General features: G+C 36.6%; 1 protein-coding gene across 1 annotated transcript in view; it reads right to left on the bottom strand.

The window, feature by feature from the left end:
- Positions 1-15,657, bottom strand: part of prkcaa (protein kinase C, alpha, a) — a 183,704-nt gene extending 168,047 nt beyond the window's left edge. The window contains exons 1-2 of the mRNA XM_067373002.1: positions 15,307-15,657; positions 14,583-14,614 (exon numbers count right to left, since the gene is read on the bottom strand). Of these exons, the coding sequence (XP_067229103.1) occupies positions 14,583-14,614; positions 15,307-15,476 (202 nt within the window). The 5' untranslated portion in view covers positions 15,477-15,657. The remainder of the gene's footprint in view (positions 1-14,582; positions 14,615-15,306) is intronic.
- Positions 15,658-22,459: the final 6,802 nt, after the last annotated feature.

Genomic DNA, 22,459 nt, shown 5'->3' with positions numbered 1-22,459 from the left:
TTTACTATCCCATTAGGCTATGGGAGAGGATTTATGATGGTCACATGTAACAACATGGTGGATGTAGTACGTCCGAACTTCACACATACACATAATACTATACATAATACTATATAGAACATACTTTTTCAAAGGTCATGAAGTTTCAAACCAGATGTGGTACCTACTATACAATATGCAATTTCGGAAACAGTGCAGGACTCCAGACTGCGACTAAAATGGTAGTAACAATGTGAAAAACCCTAACTGAATTATTGTAGTCCATATACTAAAGTGTCCATTCATCACAGCACATAGCTATGGTTCTCTAGTCTTCATTTATTTATTTACTTTAAAAGGAGGAATCACTACACCACCTCACTGAATCTTCATCACAGTGAAGGTCTGAAGCCCTGACTACAGTCACAGAGGCTGTCCTGAGAGTCACTATAGCAACCTAAGCTTTTGTCTCCTGATAGCAGACCAAATGTAAGATTATGAGGTCAGAACAAAGGAAATTTCCATTGTCTCAAGGCCACTAGTTTGCAACTAAATGAGTTGCTGTAGGTTAAGGAATTAAAAACCTGTTACTCTTTTTGTAATACACGTTTCTTGTATTGTGTTGTGCACTACAGCTGCTGTCTCTCAGTCATATGGAAAAATATTAAACATCTGTGCATGCCTGAGGATATGTGAATCATCCTGATGTGTTTTCCCAAAAGCACTGTTGGCCAACTATGGTCACAAGTTCCAAAATTATAGTTCCAACAAACATTTACAAACACAAACACAAATTTATGTGGTTGGACAGCTATCTCGACCTGTAGTTAGAAATATAAATTCTTGATAGAATGACATGTGGACTTCAGTAAGCAAGGTAACATGCAGTACAATCAATATCCTTTATTTAATTTATACTTCCATATTATATTTATATTTCATTCATCTTTTAGTTTCCCATTAGATTTTGAAGAGTGAGCATTTTCTCTAGAATGTGCTCCAGAACCCTGTGGGAACCCTGTGTGACGTAAGAGGGAATGAACGTTTCTATGAATCTAACATCTAAAGCAAAACAATGAAGAACAAAAAAAGTGAAGTAGTCCTTATTTAAAGCAATTATATGACATTAAAGGGTTAGTTCACCCAAAAATGAAAATTCTGTCATTAATTACTCACCCTCATGTCATTTCAAACCCGTAAGACTTTAGTTCATCTTTGGAACACAAATGAAATCTGAGAGGTTTTTGTTCCTCCATTGACTGCCTATGCAACTACCACATTCAAGCCCCAGAAAGGTAGTAAAGACATCATAAAAGTAATCCATGTGACCCAAGTGGTAAATTGTTTTTTTTGTTGTTGTTTTTTTTTGTGCAAAGCACTTGTGTCGCTTCATAAGATTGAGGTTAAACCACTAGAGTCACGTGGGTTACTTTAATGATGTACTACCTTTCTGGGGCTTGAAAGTGGTAGTTGTGTAGACTGTCAATGGAGGGACAGAAAGATTTCATTAAAAAGATCTTCATTTGTGTTCTGAAGATGAACAAATGTCTTACAGGTTTGAAACAACATGAGGGTAAGTAATTAATGACAGAATGTTCATTTTTGGGTGAACTAACCCTTTAATTTAGGATCAAACTGATTAAACACCACTTATGTGATGTCATTAACAACAGTTCTATAGTAGTCAACATTTGAAGTGGATCAAAAACCTTTCATCAAAGTCGTCCTAAAACCTTCTTTTTAGGACAACTTAGCTCTTAGGACAACTTTGATTAACTATATGATCCATTTCAAATGCTGACTACTGTATATTGTTGAACCAACATGGTTTGACCGACAGATGTGCAACAAAATTACAATGGTTTAGGGAAACAGTCGTGACTCGCTAGTTAATTTATCCAAATATGCATTTTACTAGCAGCAAGTTACATCACTGTATGGCAGTGGTTCCTAATCCTGTTCCTGGAGTATCCCCAGCACTTAGATATGTCTCCCTAATCAAACACACCTGATTCAGCTCATAAGTTCATTAGTAAAGACATCAAGATCTCAAATGAGAGGGTCAGATAAGAGATATATGAAAAATGTTTGGGGTAGTCCAGGGCTGAGTTTAACTTTTAGGCTTAAGCTTGCAAACTTCCCTAGGCACTTCCCACCGCCATTCTGAAATGCATTCAACTTCATAAAGATGGGGCGATGGAAGTATATTAGGACAGACCCTCGATCACTCGATTTTGACACAGGGAGTGAGTCTACTCAACACGTACACTTCAGGCAGATCCATAGACCACAATGCACCATGATTGTGATGTCACAGCAGACTGCACTTAATTTACTCCCAACGCACACAACTGGCATTATTTGGACATTTAAGCGCATTTAATATTTGTAGTTACCAAAGCTGACTGTTTTTTTAACATAGTTATAGTTTATTGTATTGTTATAATTTTTGTTTGTGTATTTTTTAATATTTTATATTTAATATAAATATATTAATATATTCATATTTAATATTTGTTTATATTTAATTTTTAACAGCCCAGGCATAGATACAGGCCTACAGAATGACGTGTAAAACAAATTCATAAAGAAAAAATGTAAATAAATCAGCTCCATAGCAGATTCCCAGTGATCAAGGGATTAGGGCATTCAATTAAAGGGATAGTTCACCAAAAAAATGAAAAATCTGTTATCATTTACTCCCATTCAAGTTGTTACAAACCTGCATAAATTTCTTTGTTCTGCTGTACACAAAGGAAGATATTCGGAAGAATGTTTGTAACTAACCAGATCTCGCCCCTCATTGACTACCATAGTAGGAAAAAAAAAATACATAACTGCTTGGTTACATACATTCTTCCAAATATCTTCCTTTTTGTACAGCAGAACAAAGAAATTTATACAGGTTTGGAACAACTTGACAGAATGTTCTTTTTTTTGCACACCCGCATTCGATTGATGTCAGAGTTTGGTTTGTTTGGATGATGTGAATGCTGTCTTCTCGGGTGGTCTGGGATACGGTTTATGTGAACTCCGGTACGGTTCGCTGCTGATATGAATGCAATTGTACTAAATCACGGAAGTGAACCGCTATTAATATAATTTGATAAAAATGTGTGTTTGTGTGTGTTTTACTCACTTTCCTGACAAGACTGACTGACCCACTGCAAGCAGCACCCTTAAAGTCCCCATGAAATCAAAAGTTTTTTGGCTTTTAGTATGAATATGTTAGCCTTACTGTTATCTATAAGGTAGTGTGTTCCAAAACAATGACAAAATTTGCATTTAGAAGATATACGCATTCAAAACTTACAGTGTCTCACTTCCACCAATACAGATCAATGATTTTGATGACATCACTCTACACTTCAACTTCTCATCAGATTTTCTGTCCAATCAACTGCTCTCTAGAATCTAAAGCGTCCTGCCCCCTACACTATAAATAGACGTTGAAGCTGTGGTTGAATCAGTCACTTATTCACACAATTACTATTTTCTATAGGGTAAATGGCATATAGTGCACTATACGGTATAAGAGATAGAGAATGTTTCAGACAGTGTAAATATGCCTTCCATTGGGGCAAATAAGTCTGGTTTCATGTTAGTGTCACGCGAACCACTGCAGTGCACACACAGTCTACTCCGGTCCAGAGACATGATAGCACAGAGCAGAACATATGTGCGATTTAGGGAAATGGCCATTAACATGAAACATTTAGGTGCAAAATTACAGAATAGCTCAAAATAGATAGCTGTCCAGAAGCAAGTCATTTATGGCCAGGTTCTGTTTCACTGTTTTGAATCAGACATAACAAGTGTTTTAGTTTGAGAAGCCCTGAAAGACTAACGTCAAAAATGTAGTAATGTGTTTTGCTTGAACACTTGTGATCAGATCAAGCAAAACACGCCTTAAAGTGCCCCTATTATGGATTTTTGAAAATTACCTTTCATGTAGTGTGTAACATAGCTCTAAGTGAATGAAAACATCCTGCAAAGTTTTAAATCTGAAAGTGCACCGTATATAAAGTTATTGTCTCTCAACAGTTAGAGTCGACTCTGAGACAATTAAACGAGTCGTTTGTAAAACGAATCCCAAGCTGTTTTGTTGTGACGTCAAGACAAAACATTAGCATATTGCCCACCCATTTACTTTCAATATGTGAAGAATCAGTGGTTAGCAAATGTCTAGAAACGTGACAATTGTCAAGAAATGTGTCAAATGTTTGTCGTTGTTATTACTTGGAGTTATGATAAAGAACAGGTCAGTACGGTGGTGTACAACTGCAGTGCTGTATCAATACATTTCTGCATTGGGCTAATGCATATACCATGACTGTTTGGGTGTTTACCACCGAGCTGTGGGCTAGGTTCGCTTACATAAACATAAAACAACTAATTTCCTCTTCGAGCCTTTATTTTTAGAACAGAGCGGAGAACCATCATTATTATAATATAATGTAAGTGATGCAAGCACTGTATACTGTACTCCGTGTTAACCAGCAGAAGTCATCTGACCAATCACGGCAGATTAGTGTCACGCAAGGGGGGGGGGTGGAAAAATGAATCGTTGAGTGAATCGTTTGGGTGTCGTTGAGCAAATAAGGTAAAAATAAATGCACATTATAAGACAATGAAAGTGTTTTTTGACCTTGCATGCATGTAAACCTGTTGTTGGGGACTCCCAAAACAAAAATAGGAACATTTCCAATGCCATAATAGTGGCACATTAATGTCAGGTGTAAACAGAGAGAGAGAGAGAGAGAGAGAGAGAGAGAGAGAGAGAGAGAGAGAGAGAGACTGCCTGTTTTATAAATGATGGTGCAAAGAGATGTGAACAGTGGAAGTATAATGTTGCAGTTCACCAGAAGCACACAAGCACATCTGCTTTGATGATCTGCTTTAAGAGGAAGCCAAAAGCCTTCATCTCTCCATTTGTTCAATTACTGTCATATTGTTATCTCCCATCAAAAATCCACCAACTACCACTCTCTCCCCTTTAAAAGACAAGAATCCATTCTTCCCCATTAAATAATATTATCCAAACAAAACTATGCGCAATTACGGTCAGATTGTACAGAAATATAGAGTGGATGCATTACATGGCTAATGTGTTTGCATAGGCACACGCAGCAGTGATATACACTAATGCAGAGCTTTGCTTGAGCTGTGCATTCATAATGCGGCTTTCCCTGAAACACCCCCCACCCCACACACTTGCATCTAAACATCACTTCCTCATTGGATAATTCAATAGCACCAACGTGAATATGGACTGTTAATCCATAGCTCTTGATGATATTCCCACTGCAGAAGTGAACAAAATGAATGACAGTAGCACTCCAATGACCCAACACAGAATCACAGCAGCAACCAAGCTGCTTAAAGGTACTGGTGGTTGGGTAAGAGCATGATATAGTATTGTGTTCCATAATCGTTTACAGAACTAAATGAAGGTCATGTATTTTGGGTAAAAATTAGACTCAAAACAGATAGGGAAAAATCACTAGGTACATTCTGATTTTATTTAATTTTTGAAATCCTTTGTTCTATGTAACATGTTTTAAATCTTTACTCTTGAGTTAATTATTCTAATTCTGTTGTACCCTGTTGCACAAATGAAACATTTTGTTTGGACTTATGAGTTGACCATTTTGCTTCATATCATCAGTAATCTGAGGTGGTTTATTTGTTGTCTACAGTAATGGTTTAGTATCACTACCAAGAAACCAGAGCTTGGTATCGTACTGAAGTCAAACTTTAAGTTTTGATCCAACCCTAAATAGTGCACACTAGAGATGTTAAAACTAATGGTATTTTGGTACCACATTGATATTAAAATTAAAATATGAGACAAGACTTCAAGGTCTACATACTACATAAAAAACAATAATTTAAACTTTGCATGTCAAATTTCATTTTACAATTATGATATTTTTTATTTATTTTTATCAGAAACAATGGTTGATGTTTTCAGTCAGTTAAACCAATCTCTTTTCATACTTGATTTTGTGCTATACTTTTATGAACTAGTTCTAGGATTTTTGTGCCAACAAAACCAGTGCATGAAGTTTCTCTGAAGTCCTTTGGCCAATAAATATCAAAAGAAAAAAAAAATAAATATTACTCGATACTTTAAACAATACTTTTTCAACACAAGCATCAACATTTGACCACTAACATTTTTTTCTCACATACAAAAATTTGTGGATGCATCCTGGCATGTTTCTGAATTCTGTCGGACTAGCTGCAATTCAAAAATGCAATATTGCAAATTACATCTAGTTGCTGAGTGCAGTTTAATGATAATGATATTTTTTATGACTGTCTTTCAAAATAATATACAGCTTATGAACTTCATGACAAAAGCTCTTTTCGGAATAATCACATAATCCACTGATCTTTTAAGCACAGTTTATTCCTTTTATCCCCCCACAAAAGAGAGTATCCATTAGAGTGAAATGTCCATATCAAAGTCTGAAATATGATGGTGTGTCAGACCCAATGATTTCCCATTTGATGCTCTCAGCTCAAAGAGAGAGGAGCTTTTCAGAAGGTGTAGGGGAGGTACAGATGACTGGATGATCCCGTATGAATGCATCATCAGAAAAGCACAAGCTCTCATCAGAGAGGACTGGTTTAAAGATATGAACTAGGCATGTCCAGACAACAAAGCTGTGTACATGAAAAAAAAAAAAGGCATGGACCAAAATAAATTTTTTGGCTGGAAAAAAAATTGAAGCCAGTGGGTCAAAAGCAGTCAGTCAACAATGGTACAAACCTACAATAACATATAAGATCCAAAAATGTTAACGCAAGGTTATGTTGTAAATCAATTGTTATATTTTTATACTTAACTTTTCGATAATTGTTTTACTAAACAAAAGAAAATATATGAGTTTATTTGATTAGACACCCCTTTTAATGATAAAAATTTTAACCAAAAAACTACAATATTTGGAAAACAGGATTTGGGACAAATTGAAATACTTTATTTTGTCCTTCAGCCATATCTGTCAAGAGATCAACCTTACCAGCCTTCTAAATTGTAATCACCTGCTCATAATTCCCACAATAATCAATATGGACTAATAGTTTTGGATATCTACCTTATTTTTTAATGTAAGAGCGGCTGCAGACATTTGTAATGTGAATGTCCAAGGCTTCCAGTGTCATTCACTTCCAGCTATTCTACCTGTACAAAAACAGTCCTTTATGCTGCTTGTACTGCAAACTGGTATTTGTTATCATATTATTTTAATTTGTCAATCATAAATACAATGAATTGTAGCATAGTTTTACTACACTTTCTTATTCTTCTAGTTTTTTACAGCCGCTAATGAATCGTAAGTCTCACACATTCACAGAAAATAGCTTAGTTCCGTGATGCAAAATAAGCTGAATAAAATATCTACCCTCAGTTTTAGTTAGATTTCAAGATTAGATTTCAAGGTAGCATTAGACTCACATAAGGCCCTTTTGTTTGCTTACGATTTGAATATGCTGCCTGTGTGCTCTTTCTTTTTGTTTATGTCACTGAGTACTGTACTCTGAGTAGGGCTGGACGATTAATTGAAAAGTAATCGAAACCGAAATTCGGAACCTCTAACCGACATAATTTTCCTATGTCGGTTATTTCGTTTTTTTTTAATCCTGTTAATACTTTCCCCTTAAAAAAATACTACCGCGTGTGTAGCCACGTGACTCCACCCCATCCAGGCAGTGGCATAAAAGAAACATGGAGGTGAACGCCGGTTCAACACATGGCGATGGTGCGCGAGCGGTGAGCCTTGCGTCCTCACAAAACTTTGTCACTTGTATTTGTTTTAAGGTTTGCTAGTTTGGACATTCAAGCGATTTTAGACGATTGGATGTATATTATTTCGAGCTACCGTGCTCGCACAGCTGCACTGTGGCATGAACACTCATACAAACAGTAGCTATGCAAAACGTGAAGATCACGTGCACAGAGAGGAACGCAGAAACTAGATGTCAGTGCTGTCCTGTGATTTATCACTAAAGTAGCTTAGAAACTCAAAACTTATTATAGCACATATTTTTCTGCTTTTAAGGGAACTATTTACATCCCACAGCTTCACAATTAATAGAGAGGCGGTAGGACTAATTCACACATGCAATCACTCGTACTAATTTATCTTTATCTGATTTAACATGAGCAGAAATCTGTAAGAAATGTTTCAAACCATAGATAAAATAACTTCTGAAAGTGAGCTATGTCAGATCACTCTTTCAATAGGAAAAAAAAAACCCACCTTTATCATTTACAGTACAAACCTTGTCAGTGAACTATGAGGGCAAAAAAAAAAAAAAAAAAAAAAAAAAAAAAAGCAACAAATCGTAAGCGTTAATCGTAATCGAGGTAAAATGTTCAATTAATCGAGGTTTTGATTTTAGGCCATAATTGTCCAGCCCTAACTCTGAGTTTGTACATTAATTTTTTTGTTGTCAATAAACTCTGCTTGCAACTGCATTCCATATACTATGGAAGCTTCTTTAACAGATCTCATTGAGCCCTATATTAGAGTATGGTGATATATCTATTAAAAGAAAAAAAAAATCCAATTTTGAAAAGATGGAAAAGAGCCGTTTAGAAAAAAAGCTCCTTGTGTGTTAAAAAAAGAAAGAAAAGAATGTCATGCAGGTTTAGAAGAATGATATGACGGTGAGTAAAAAAAAAAAAAAAAATCATGCTACTGTATTCTTTTAAAGATCTCATACTCAACAGATTACACCCTCCACCAGTCTCTCTTGAAATATTATTAAAATGTCTATTACTGTGCACATAAATAACAACTAAGACCTTTAGAATCTGGATTTGCCTGAAATTTTGCAACAATGTACAAAGAAACTTTCCACATAATTGCTGTCACAATGCTTATTTTACTGAGGACATTTTGTAACAAAAAAAGAATGCTAAATATTAATGCTAAAGGGAACTAACAATATAGATTTAGCATTAAAAGCTTGAGGGTAGCTCACCTCATGAATGGCTAAAGGATTACAGCTTAAAATATGGAGTTACAGTTCAGTGCAAAACAAAATCCATGTTACATTAAAGTGCTCTTAACAATTATCAAGACTCTGGACCTCTGCAATGTAACTCTAATGTATATTTTTATTATTATATTATATTATATATAAAGAATATACTCTTTCAAGTTTTTTTGTCTCTCATTGTGGCACCTTATAAATGTTTTCATCTGACACTTTACTTTATTGTGGCATGTCTTGGAAATACGATCCAAAAATGGATGCTGGCACTGCTGTTCAATCCTTGGTTAGCCATTTCTTTTGGATCTGGTAGCAGAGTTAGTTTTGAGAGAGCTGATACCATGAACAGCTTTGGTAAGTAGTAAGAGGTTTTACTAAAAAAGAGGGGCTGGACATATGGACAATCATCATGAGTCACTTCTGAAGGCCATCATTCAAATTATATCAGTAATATCAGCGGTTTAAGCTGCTAGGCTGAAAGGCATATTTAAGGGCCAAACCAATCTGATGTTACTTTCAATGTAAGAGAGATTGGCAACAAGTTAAGCAATATCCTTAAAATGAATACACTTACAAATAATTATATTTTTACAAATAATTAAAATATAATGTAACTGAAAAATAAAACACTGGATAAACTTTTGTAAAAAACACATAAGAGGGACGTGTGCCTATCCAAATGTACTGTGCTGATGTAAAGCGTTTCTAAACCATAAAATAGATACGAAATAGATATCGGAAAGCAGTTACTGCAGCAGCCATGCACTAGAGTTGGCTCAATCCCAGAGCTGGCTCAAATTATGTGAACAGCTATAAATAAATCACTCATTTTTTAAGGTAACACTGTCAAACAGTGAGACTGGTGGTAAAGTTCCAGAGGGAGACTTTGTTAATAGAGCCCCAATGTCATGGGGTGGAGGTGTAATCATCAATGACCAGGGAAAGGTCCCGCTTCTTAATTTTTGCAAACATTCTGGAAACCAGCCTATATAACGGGCCAAGGCTAGATTGACTAATGACAGACTAAACAACTCACCCACTCAGATATTGTGTTATCTGTGAGCAAGCCATTTTATTTATTTATTTATTGATTGATTGATTGTGAGCACTTTGCTCGGTAAAATTAAAAGGTACACCTCCATATCCGTGACCATCATGACACCTGCAGTGTTTACAGAGTCAAGAATTTGGTGAGTAATGATCCGAAAAAAAGGCGACTACTAAAAATAATATTTGAATCACAATGAATCACATAATCACAGATATGTACAGTAATGTCCATAAGTGATGTCTGGAGAGGATATTTATTTTAAATGACTCTTCAAGTTTGATTAAACTATCAAAATATGAGGAAATGATTTTATATATTTTTATATATATTATTTATTAAATATGAGGAAAGAACAAAACACTAAACTTGGTTATTTATCTGACAAAATTATTTGGCAAAAGGAAAACTACAGCTAGAGGTTTTATTTTATATGCAAAAAAAATCCATAGAAAATCAAATTGCTCACAGCAAAATGTATACATTGACTAAAAATTAATCAGTTATTAATATTTTGTTGGTTCCCTCCTATTTTTGCATGTGCTCATAATTTCTTTGTATAATTTCTTCAATTTGGCATGTTTCGTTGTGTTATCACATATAAACCAATTGACTTCAAGCACAACTACGCAATATGTTTACAAAATCTTGAACACATTTTGAATAATATTTCAATAAAGGCTGAAGATGTCAGTTTTCCTTGGCTTGCATCACTTTTGGTCACTACTGTATGTATACTGAAAAATATATTTTAAAGTTTTTTTTTTCTTCTTAAAATAAATGTTAAGAGGTTTACCCTCATTACACATGTAATCCAGATGTGAAGAAAATATGTTAGGCCTATAACATATTTTTTACTTGCTGGTTGCAGCACATTACATTTGAGTTAAAATTAAACTTAAAAAGTTTTCAAAACCATATGAATACAACCGACATGAATACAACAATTCCATTTCCAAGAATCTGACATGCATTTGAAACTACATTTCTACAAGATGTTTTCCTTTTTTACCTTAAAAAACTTAACTGTTATTCACCCTGCTATCAGCATTAACAGCAAAGCATCTAGTATTTGCCAAGCATTGTTTACACTTTTGGCATTAATCTTTTTTGTTTACATTGAAAATTGCTAATCAGCCATGAAAAAAAGAGCCCAAACAAAGAACCTAAACCAGAAATTTATATTTTTCATGCAATTCATAAAACAAAGACCTCATTACATGCATACATTCAAAACCACTTCAGCTAAGTGTTAAATGAGAAAGAAAAAGAGAGAAAGAGAGAGATGGAGGGAATTGAGAGGGAGGTCTGCTGACGATGGCATACCACTGGTAAGTGGACAGCTATAGCAATCTTTTTCCATCTAATGTATGTCTTTTGTTTATGAATTGTGGCTTCAATCTAAAGATTTCTTTTCTTTCAGTTTAGCATTGCAAAACACTGAAAGCAAAGCAGCTTTTTCACATAAGCTTTTTATTACAATATATTTAATTTATATGAATAAGCCATCAGAGCAACACAGAGGTCCATTGTTTTTTTTCTTTTCAGTTTCAGTTTATTTTTTTACCCAAGAGCTTAGTTGCAAACAAGTCATTTTGACATTAGATTTCATTGTTTTATTTATTTATTTATTAATTCATTCATTCAATTATTTACTTTTTGGTTATTTATTTGTTGGTTAGTATGAAAGTTTTATTTTGCATTTGGGTGCAGAAACTGCTCGATTCTCCTTAAAGGGGACCTATAATGCCCCTTTTACAAGATGTAATATAAATCTCTGGTGTCCCCAAAATATGTCTGTGAAGTTTCAGCTCAAAATACTCCACTGACAATTTATTATAGCTTGTCTAATAAACACGCTGTTTTTGTGTGTGTCCCTTTAAATGTAAATGAGCTGCTGCTTGCGACCCACTTTCCAAAAGAGGGTGGAGCTTTAACGGCTCACATTTCGGTTGCTCAACAATAACAAAGCTGGAGCATCTTACGCAACCAAAATGATGATTGTCAGGAACGTTGTTCAGCCTTACATTGGAGAGACTCAGTTAGTGAATGGTTAGTGGATAAATTTATGTAGTTGATGTGGAGTTGATTCAGCTCATCGACTAGCATGTTAAACTTTTGTGCAAATCCAGCATTGAATTGAACATCGTTTGTAAAGCAGTACGGCGTAAAATGACAATATGGAAACAACACTCTTCTACAAAGACTATTCCTCTTTTCTAAAGCAGCCCAACATGGCCTCGTCCCCTTTGTTGCATGTTCATGGGGGCAGGGTTTATGTAATTTTTAGGGTTAGTGATGTCACTAACCCAGAAAGAAGTTTGTTGTAGTCCCTACCAGATGTTCGTTGTAGTCTTTAAACAGCGAATTCTTTAAAAGAAAATATCTCCCTTTGCATTGAACTTTGAGCGTTGAAACTTTGAAAATGTTGTTTATGCTCTAACAACAACATTACATACTAACTAAAGATAAAAAAGTGAAATCATACTCAACCACCCCTTTAAAATTAAGCTCTGTGGTAACGTTCATATGGGCGCAAGTACAGTTTGCAATCTGTATATCCAAGAGATGACTATTAATTCTAAACCAATGACAACAGGGACTGATGCCCTGAGTGCAGAATGGAAAATGCTTTTGTCATTGTGGTATGTCTCTGGAAAAAATTGCCTTGAATGAGCAGCTTACATTCTTTGTGTCTCTTGCAATATATACGCAGCAGACAGACGCGAGTGTCACTCTACGCATTCTATGTTCTGGTGATAATATTGGCTGCAAATACTGATAATGGCACATTGATAATACAAACATACTACATTTCTCAACCAAATAATACAATGTGACAAGAGACCTGCAGGGGCAGAGGGCTCGAATCGAACTCAGTCGTGCAAAGCAAGTATTGGCAGCTGAATCACAGCTGATGATCTCATCTCAAGAGCTCAGTTTTAGGTGAAATATGGACTCCTGAGGACAATACTCCAAACATCTTTGATTGATGCAACCAAAGCTTAAGAATTATCAGGGAACTGGAGACTTAATGTAGGTTGCTACTCAGCTGACAGCGCCTGCCCCAAGAGCAGAGTAATACACTCATGATAATCTCATTCTTATCCTTACCATATGCATGACCTCAAACATATTATCTGGGTCATAAACAGTTGAGCAAAACTCTGACCAAAGTATATACAATTAATACTGATTCAGACATTTCAAATACGTTCAAATCATGTTTTGGCCTTCATATTGATTTTCTTCACAATTTGCAACGCATAAATATATTTCTCCCTCTCTTGTCTTCTGCCAGGCTGACAAAAATACCATGGGCATCAGTCCATCCACAAAAGTATCATTTAAAAAGGCAGGGGGGAAAAAAAATCAGAAAAGAAGTGGTTGAAAGTGGACAAAAGAGACAAACACAAAGTGTAAACAGGAATGTGTCTCCCTCGTCTACTTGTGATCCGATCAACCAAAACGCATCTTTACTACTTGCAAATATCAATAGGTGTAAAAAGAGCCTGACTGAAATCATACAAGTCAAGTTTATGAAGTTGGACTAACATTACCCAGGCCTTGTTTCCACCTGGTAGATGGGTTTTTGGTGAGCTGATCACATGTGGTCAGTGTTAAATACAGGTGGAAATGGGGTCCAGAATGTTTTTTACCTCATTTTTCAAATTCGCCCAGAATGCATCTTTGACAACAGTGTCAAATGATGAGTGACCACTTGTGATTGGAGCGCCGAAAACATACCTTAGTACAAGGTGGAAACGGGGCCCTAGGTAATGTAATTGTAGTTTGGCTTTATTCAGCATGTGCCCACATACACAATACAATTGGCATTGACAAGGTGACAAGCAATGTGTAACTAATACTTCAAAAATGTAATTATGCATTGTTTCATGTTTGGACAGAGCGACTCTCGGACAAAGAAACTCAGGAGACTCTGGCTTGACTGCGCAAAAACCTGCTGTAGCTCAATTATAATTGCATATGTAAACATGTGTGGGTTACTGTGTAAAAGTTGAGGAACACAATGCACAGAAATCAGCAAAATTACTTCTGATAACAGCTAGCAAGTGTATGCTTGTTTCATAATTTCAAGTATAAATTCAAAATTTCAACTGAATAAAACATCTAAAATTTGAAAGAACAAGTTATGCAACATGTATGATTCATACAAGTAGTTTCCATACATGTTTTTCATGAACTGCCCCTCTGTGTGAGTCTTTTCACTGAGGTACCAAGCTATTAGGTTTCTGTCTTTTAGTCAGAGTTATTTAGTTCAAGGCCAACCAAGGGATGTTTATAAGAGACACGACAGCTCACTCCTTCTCTGCTAAGTTAGGCCTCAATCTCCAGATACAGGGAATCTACAACAATCTGCAATTTGCTTGTTCTGTGGCATTGAACTGAGCTGATCAAGTGTGGAAAGGAAACTAATTCTAGATGATCTCTGGTCTTGAACTGAGGTTCACACCAATGTCTCCTTAAGTTAGCATCTATAAGAGTGACCATTCAGAGAATAAGCAGGACGTCTATGGCTGCTTACCTTGGCACTGAAATCCTTGCTTGCCAAACCCCCTGATGAAGAGAGAGAGAGAGAAACAATGTATTAGAGACCTGTCTCTCTAAATCCTTTAATGGGCTTTTAGCTATCAGTTCTCTTCCACTGAACAAACAATCCCTTAATTAAAATGTACATGGACAGCTATGGTATCTAATGTTTGATTTGTGCCAATGCACATATAAGAAAACGTAAAAGGGCATGTACAGTAACATTTACAGGGAGCTATAAATTGGATCATTACAGCAGTTCACGCTTGCATGTTCAAAATTAATTAAATATTATAATTTTTATAAACTATCAACAAGTGTGAATCAATTATGTGAATGCCCCACTATGAGCCTGGACAAACTCACCACCCCCAAATCACGTCAACCCCAGTAAACGGTGAAGCAAGCAGAATACTTAAGTAGTCTGAAACTTGAGCGACTTTTGCATTAGTTCTGTCCAAAGGCAAAATATATTTCTATTTCGAAAGCAATTACAGCGCGTGAGCTGTGTGAAGTTCTGACAGTCCAGTAAACTCTAAACATGTGTTTTATGTATGGGATTTTTAACACAACTGAACTGGAAGCAATGGGTTCCTTAAATGCTTAAACCAGTGTCTGTTTGAAGTGTTCGTCTGGTAACAGGCCAGCTGCAAAATTTACTCTAATCTTTAAACTTACACTTATATTGCAATAATTACAGTATTAAATGATATACTCACCAAATAAAGTCCGTGCAATGACTGCAGAAAGTCGGCTGTTTGAAAAACCTCGCAATAAATTTGTGGTTTTTCACTTCATGGACATTTTTCTGCCTCAAAGCACCTTTACGGGCGAATCGATTTGCAACGTCAGATGAGGATTGGTCGTTGCTTTGTATGATATCAGCCATTGCAGAAACACGAGAGAATAATTCCTCGAAGAGTAATGTAGAAGTTGCTGTCAAAAAATATAACGTTGTTTTTCTGCCGTGTCGTTCGTGCGTGTAGCGCAACAGTTGGGTGCGCGCGTGCGGAAAAGGTTTCTCCTGCTTTCGCCACAACTACTGTGTGACAGCTTCCAGCGAGCTCTGTGCTTCCTTCTCGCTCGAGGTGACGTCACCGAAGTGTCCTTCTGCTGGGAGTGGATAATAACGCTCGCCACTGGATCATGAGTCCCGTGCAATGAGCGTCATCCGGCGGTCAAGAAACCAGTGTGCAAGTTTCGGTGAGAAATCCACAGATTGTCGTCGAAAACTCTTGTCACAAGTCTGCATCTACGTATGGTTTTCTTTTTCGTTCATAACTGCATATCTATACACGTCCCGCTGAATGTTTTGCTGTGGAGGCTGCTCTTCAACATGGTCTTGGTCTTCCCAGTCCTCACTCATTCTTAATTTGCTTGTAAATTCACTTAACCACCAAGATAACAAATCGTGACCAGAAAGATTACGCTGGTTGCAGTGGCGCCTAGATCTTTTTAGTTTTTAGCAGGGTGGGCTTGACACCCAAATGAATGAGTGAAATATGAGTGTTTATTACTAATAAAAAAAGTCTCTCTCTCTCTCTCTCTCTCTCTCTCTCTCTCTCTCTCTCTCTTTCTTCAGCATACAGCATACTACAAATTGGTGGAATCTCTGCCAAAGTTCACAGAGAATGGGGATTAAATGAAGTATTATGCACACTGTATGGAAATATGATTTTGATGTTTAAAAAAATTGTTTTGTTTTGGTTTAGTTTTCTTGTTTTATGTAAATCATTTGTGATTTTTTTTTTTTTTTTTTTTTGTAATAATTGTAAATTATTTGTAAAAATAAAGGTGAACTTAAAATTCAAAATTCGTTCTCTCCCGGGCTGCACGATTATTACAAAAAAAATCCTAATTGTCGATTATCCCCTTGAAATTGTAATTGTGATTAATAATTATAATTATCACATTTTTCATTGAATGATGTTTTGAATAGCTTTTGTTTGAAGCATCTGACTGCATGCCATATTTTCATAAGAAAATTAACAAGCTGAAAACTATCTTCCTGAAGAAATTTATTCTTCTATAACATTAAGCCTAAAATGTCAACTATACATTGGTTTGGTTACTTCTTTAATTAAAAAAAAAAATAATAATAATAATATTATATATGTTATACTAAAATTAAAGTAAAGCTGCAAGCAGCAATGAAAGGTCCCTCCCACCCATGCCACCACCAACTGGTGGCTTTAGGAAAACAAAGCATGGTGGGCAATATGCATTTAAGTATATAAATATAATAGGACTAAGTCAGTCATTTGTATTTGCCACACTTCCTGCTACCAGCTGGTGGTGCTTGGATTGTAACCAAATTTTGGCATGTAATGCGGAACATTTGCTTTTGGTAATGCCGTAAATGAGTCCTACCTGTCGCAACATTCCCTAGTCTGCTTTCTCATTAAAAAAGTACATTTTTTTCAAGCTAAAATCTACATATATTTCCCAACGTAAGTACTGTTTAGTGTAAAACATGCTGAAGATTAGCGAACAGGCTGTCGATTAATTAAATGATTAGCTATTTCCCCACAAAAGCTGTTTAATCAGCATAGTGAAGCCTCTCATCCATTGACATCTATTCAAAAAACGGTCTCTGGTCTCCTTCCCTGCATACCGCATTAGCATTAGCTGTTACGCTTTATTGTCTAAAGGTTGCAGGCTTGCCTTCCAGTGGCTTTTGCGTTACCAACACTTAGCCAAGTGTTGCATCATTTAATGTGTTTCTAGCATGTTTGGTACTTCATGGCATATTGAAATGTGTTTCAGAGAGTGAATTGAAGTGTAAAGCATGCCATTTCCTGTTGCCCACAGGTGGCGCTATGACTGTAACTGAATATTGCCATGTAGCATGTCTTCAGGCCAGGACTCTAATAAACCATGTTAAGTTTGGGGCAGATCAGACAATGTTTGCCCGAGTTACAACTACTTCCTGTTTCATGGCAAAACATCTAATTTTGTCAGGCCACCATGGACACACCCTTCAACGAAAACTCCAGATCTTCGCAAGTTAACATTGTAAAAGCCTTTAGATTACACTGACTAAATATGTTTATCTAATAAATTCTAGAAAATCTAGAAAATTCAGAATATCTCACTTCCTGTTGGGTTTTCAGAGTTTGCACCGAAAGACTTTTTTGTAGGTATTGGGCTGTTACATGTGTCTACCAGTTTTCATACCTGTACGTGAAACGTAGCTCGAAGGGCGCTTAATTGAAATTTTGTAGGTGGCGCTATCAAGCTATTTTGCCATACCTAATTCTTAAACCCACATCAGACATAAATTTTCACCACTTCTGACGTGTGTGCAAAGTTTCATGAGTTTTCAAGCATGTTTAGGCCCTCAAAAATCCAATTCATTTCAAAGAAGAATAATTGACTGAGCAATAACAACAGGGTCCTCACACCATCGGTGCTCAGGCCCTAATAAAACAAAAATGTTCATGTGGTTTACATTATATGAACTTGCGCACCGATTGCCAACAAAACACAGACATTTGATGCAGTTTTACACACCGCCTGCAATCTGCAAATCTAGCGTCAAACTGGGACTTGTTTTCAAAGCATTCTTCACCAAAACAAAAAAGAATATGTGCACAACTCCGTTGCTGCTCCGGAAAAACAAACTTCATCCACTGTTCCCCTAACGCTGGGTTCTTTGGGAAGCTGAAAAAGGTTATCTTTCCCTCACAACCAAAAACACACTTCTTTGTTGACATTGTTGAAAAATCTCTTGGCTTCCATAACCCGAATGAAGCATGTTGATGGGCGTGCTCTTGCTCTCGCTCTGGGTGATGTGTGTGCACACACTTATCAGGAAGAAGGGCCCATACAAGGAATTCCACACTTATTACGTGACAAGGGCCATACTGGAAAAAAATTCTCAGAAACATATCCCAAACCGGAAGTAGTGTATTTGGCACAGAAATACTCGTGTTTTGAAACTTTTGCCATGTTTACCATGAGATTGCAATTCTTTAACAGTGAAAATAAGTCAAAATGCATAAAATAGCATTGGAACCCCCCTTTAAAAAAGCTCTACTAATGACATACTAAAGGCAGGAACACACCACACCGACGAACTACTGGTGATGAAAGCAGACTGCAGGGTTGGCTCACGTCGGCAGCGTCTGTGTCCAAAGTTGGCCTGACACACCAAACCAACACTTGACAGCCGACGGCCAAGTAGCACGTCCGTTCTGCACGTGCGTAAGATGAAATGCCTTTTCGAACCACCAGGTGGCAGTAGCTGAACAGCCAATCAGAATAATCAGATGGCCCGACGGACCGACAAGCTCCGACGCTGATGCAACATGTTGAATCGGCCAAAAAAAGCCGTCGAGGACCAATTTGCAGCCGACGGTGCGGAACACACTGAGAAAACTTAGTCGGCCGACGAACAAAAACTGGTGTGTTCCTGCCTTAAGAGTTTGACTGTACTTGATTGTACTTGTCACAGTTCGCAGGTTCACTGGTTTACTCAGGGTGCGTTCACACTTGTCATGTTTGGTTCGATTAAAACGAACCCTGGTGCGATTGCTCATTGTTCAAATGAATTAACCTGCTTATATAGTTACTTTATCACTAGAAAAACTTAAATACCCATAGGCATAACACATCAACATAATATGTAATCATTTAAGACATTTTTATTAGCATTTACAATGACACAAGCAATATAAAACACACTGCAATTCATAGAGCAATAGTTAGAAGAGTTAACATAAATAAATGTTTCTAAAAAATGAACTAAAAGACTAGCTAGTAGAATTGTTTTTAAATTCATAAGCGTACAATGATAATTTAACATTCAGATAAGCATTTAAAAAATAAAAACAAATGACCCATGGTAAATTCAGACCTGCGTGAAGTTGGCCCCCCGCCCAACACAAAACGTCTGCAAAATAGTCTCAATCGTTTGAACTCCGTTTGTGCTGGTTTGTGCCGTAAAAATTTTCGTTTGTGCCGCTTCGGTTTTTTAGGTATTAAAAGAATATTTATAGGTCATTCTGAGGTCACCCAGCCCCCCCACATGTTCCAAATTCACCCAAAATAGTCTCAATCGTTTGTGCTTCATTTGTGCTGGTTTGTGCCGGTAAAAGTTTCGTTTGTGCTGCTTTCGATTTTAAAATATTAGACTTTGAATTATAGGCGATGACGTCACTCAGCCCCCCACATGCTCCAAATTCTCCCAAAATAGTCTCTTTTGTTTGTGCTCCGTTTGTGCCGTAAAAATTTGTTTGTGCAGCTTTGGTTTTTTAGATATTAAAATAATATTTATAGGTCATTCTGAGGTCACCCAGCCCCCACATGTTCCATATTCACCGAAAATAGTCTCAAACGTTTGTGCTTCATTTGTGCCGGTAAAAGTTTCGTTTGTGCTGCTTTCGATTTGAAAATATTAAACTTTGAATTATAGGCGATGACGTCACTCAGCCCCCCCACATGTTCCAAATTCACCCAAAATAGTCTCAATCGTTTGTGCTGGTGAAATTTCCGTTTGTGCTGCTTCGGTTTTTAAAATATTAAAAGAATTGGGTTTTCATTCTCAGGTCCTTCAGCCCCCCACATGCTCCAAATTTGCCCAAAATAGTCTCAAACGTTTGTGCTTCATTTGTGCTGGTAAAAGTTTTGTTTGTGCTGCTTCGTTTTTTATGTCTATTAAAATAATATTTATAAAATCTCAGGTCAATCAGCCCCCCACATGCTCCAAATTCAACACAAACAGTCGCAATCGTTTGTGTCAATAAAAGTTTAATTTGTGCTGCCTCGCTTTATAAATATTAGACATTGATTGCATTGAAATGAATGACACTGAACGGCTGCAAATGCAAATCGCATAAGAGCACAGTATAGTGACTATTGTCTTGGCAGATTTGATGTTTCTTTGTCCCTTCAGATCTGGTCTCGAAGAAAAACTCACAGAGTCTAAGTTTTCAGGTCTCAGAAAAACTCACAAAGTCGAAGTTCCAGGTCTCAGACGTATTTAACTTTATTGTCAAGCAACAAAGTGAGATGCCAGCTCCGCATCTGAGGCTCCCTTAGCTGGGGCATAGTTTTATACATTTTTCTTATCTCTTAAAACACAAATTAATATCATTGGCTGGTATCATTCGTTCTTACATTTTCCCATATTCTCACTTACACGTGCTCTCCCCTCACACCTCCTTTCCATGTATTCCCCGACCTTTCTGCCATAGACACATCACTAATATAATTGCAGGTGTTGCTTATGTAAGAGAATTTTCTTAGTAAGGGTGACCAGCTTCCAGCTACTGTACATCTTTTGACTTCATTTCTCATGGGCCTTCTGCCAATTTGATGGTCAACCCTTTTCCCATCAGCCAAATTAAACATTGTATCAAACCAGTCAACACTCCCCAGAGACAAGAAGCCTTCATGTGACACCCATAATAATGGTCTTGTTCATTTCACAGCCACCTGTTGTCTGGTGGAAAATTACCAACAAAATACGCTCAGAAACTTGTTTGACCCTTACGATTATAAAGGCCAAGAGGCCTCAAAACACTTCTAGCTTTTATAGTAGGCAAACAAATTCTACAATTGATTTCTATAGGATGGATAAAATACTCCACAATTGTTTTCTATAGGATGGATAAAATACTCCACAATTGTTTTCTATAGGATGGATAAAATACTCCACAATTGTTTTCTATAGGATGGATAAAATATTCCACAATTGTTTTCTATAGGATGGATAAAATACTCCACAATTGTTTTCTATAGGATGGATAAAATACTCCACAAATGTTTTCTATAGAATGGATAAAATATTCCACAATTGTTTTCTATAGGATGGATAAAATACTCCATCACTATTAGGCTATATACCAAAGCATAGACATTTAACAGAAATAGTAGGAGCAATGTGATTTCAAATTAAGTCTGTTTGCTTTCCTCCTTTTCAGTGACAAGCGCGTCAGAAACGGAAAGTTGTTGCATCAAAATCAAAGTAAACAAAGACAAAAAAGAATTAAACATATATAAGATTAAAAAATGAGCTTTATTCATTTCAATGCAATCAATGTCTAATATTTATAAAGCGAGGCAGCAAAAATTAAACTTTTATCGGCACAAACGATTGCGACTGTTTGTGGTGAAATTGGAGCATGTGGGGGGCTGAGAGACATCAGAATGAATTGCCAATTCTTTAAATATTTTAAAAACCAAAGCAGCACAAACGAAGCACAAAAAAACGAGACTATCTAGGGTGAATTTGAAGCATAGCCTATGTGGGGTGGGGGGCTGAGTGACCTGAGATTTTATAAATATTATTTTAACAGGCATATCTAAAAAAAAAAAAAAAAAAACCCAAAGCAACACAAACTAAACTTTTACCAGCACAGACCAGCACAAACGGAGCACAAACAAAAGAGACTATTTTGGGTGAATTTGGAGCATGTGGGGGGCTGAGTGACGTCATCGCCTAGAATTCAAAGTCTAATATTTTAAAATCGAAAGCAGCACAAACAAAACTTTTAATGGCACAAACGACGCACAAATGATTGAGACTATTTTGGGTGAATTTGGAGCATGTGGGGGGCTGAGTGACCTGAGAATGACCTATAAATATTCTTTTAATATCTAAAAAACCAAAGCAGCACAAACGAAACCAGCACAAACGGAGCACAAACGATTGAGACTATTTTGCAGACGTTTTGCATTGGGTGGGGGGCCAACTTCACGCAGGTTAAATACAGTACTGAGAATTGCTAAATAGTGCTGAATGAAAGAAACTGGCTTTTGGATGCTCCATATTGAACAAAAAATAGACAGCCAACAGATACTTTTGACATCTCTGTTTTCAATCAGAATCAATCCATTTTGATGCAGGCTCTCTTTGCGTTCAGGGGG

The sequence above is a fragment of the Chanodichthys erythropterus genome, chromosome 21 (genome assembly GCF_024489055.1).
Source record: "Chanodichthys erythropterus isolate Z2021 chromosome 21, ASM2448905v1, whole genome shotgun sequence".
NCBI lineage: Eukaryota > Metazoa > Chordata > Actinopteri > Cypriniformes > Xenocyprididae > Chanodichthys > Chanodichthys erythropterus.
This window is presented reverse-complemented; position numbering and strand designations above follow the sequence as displayed.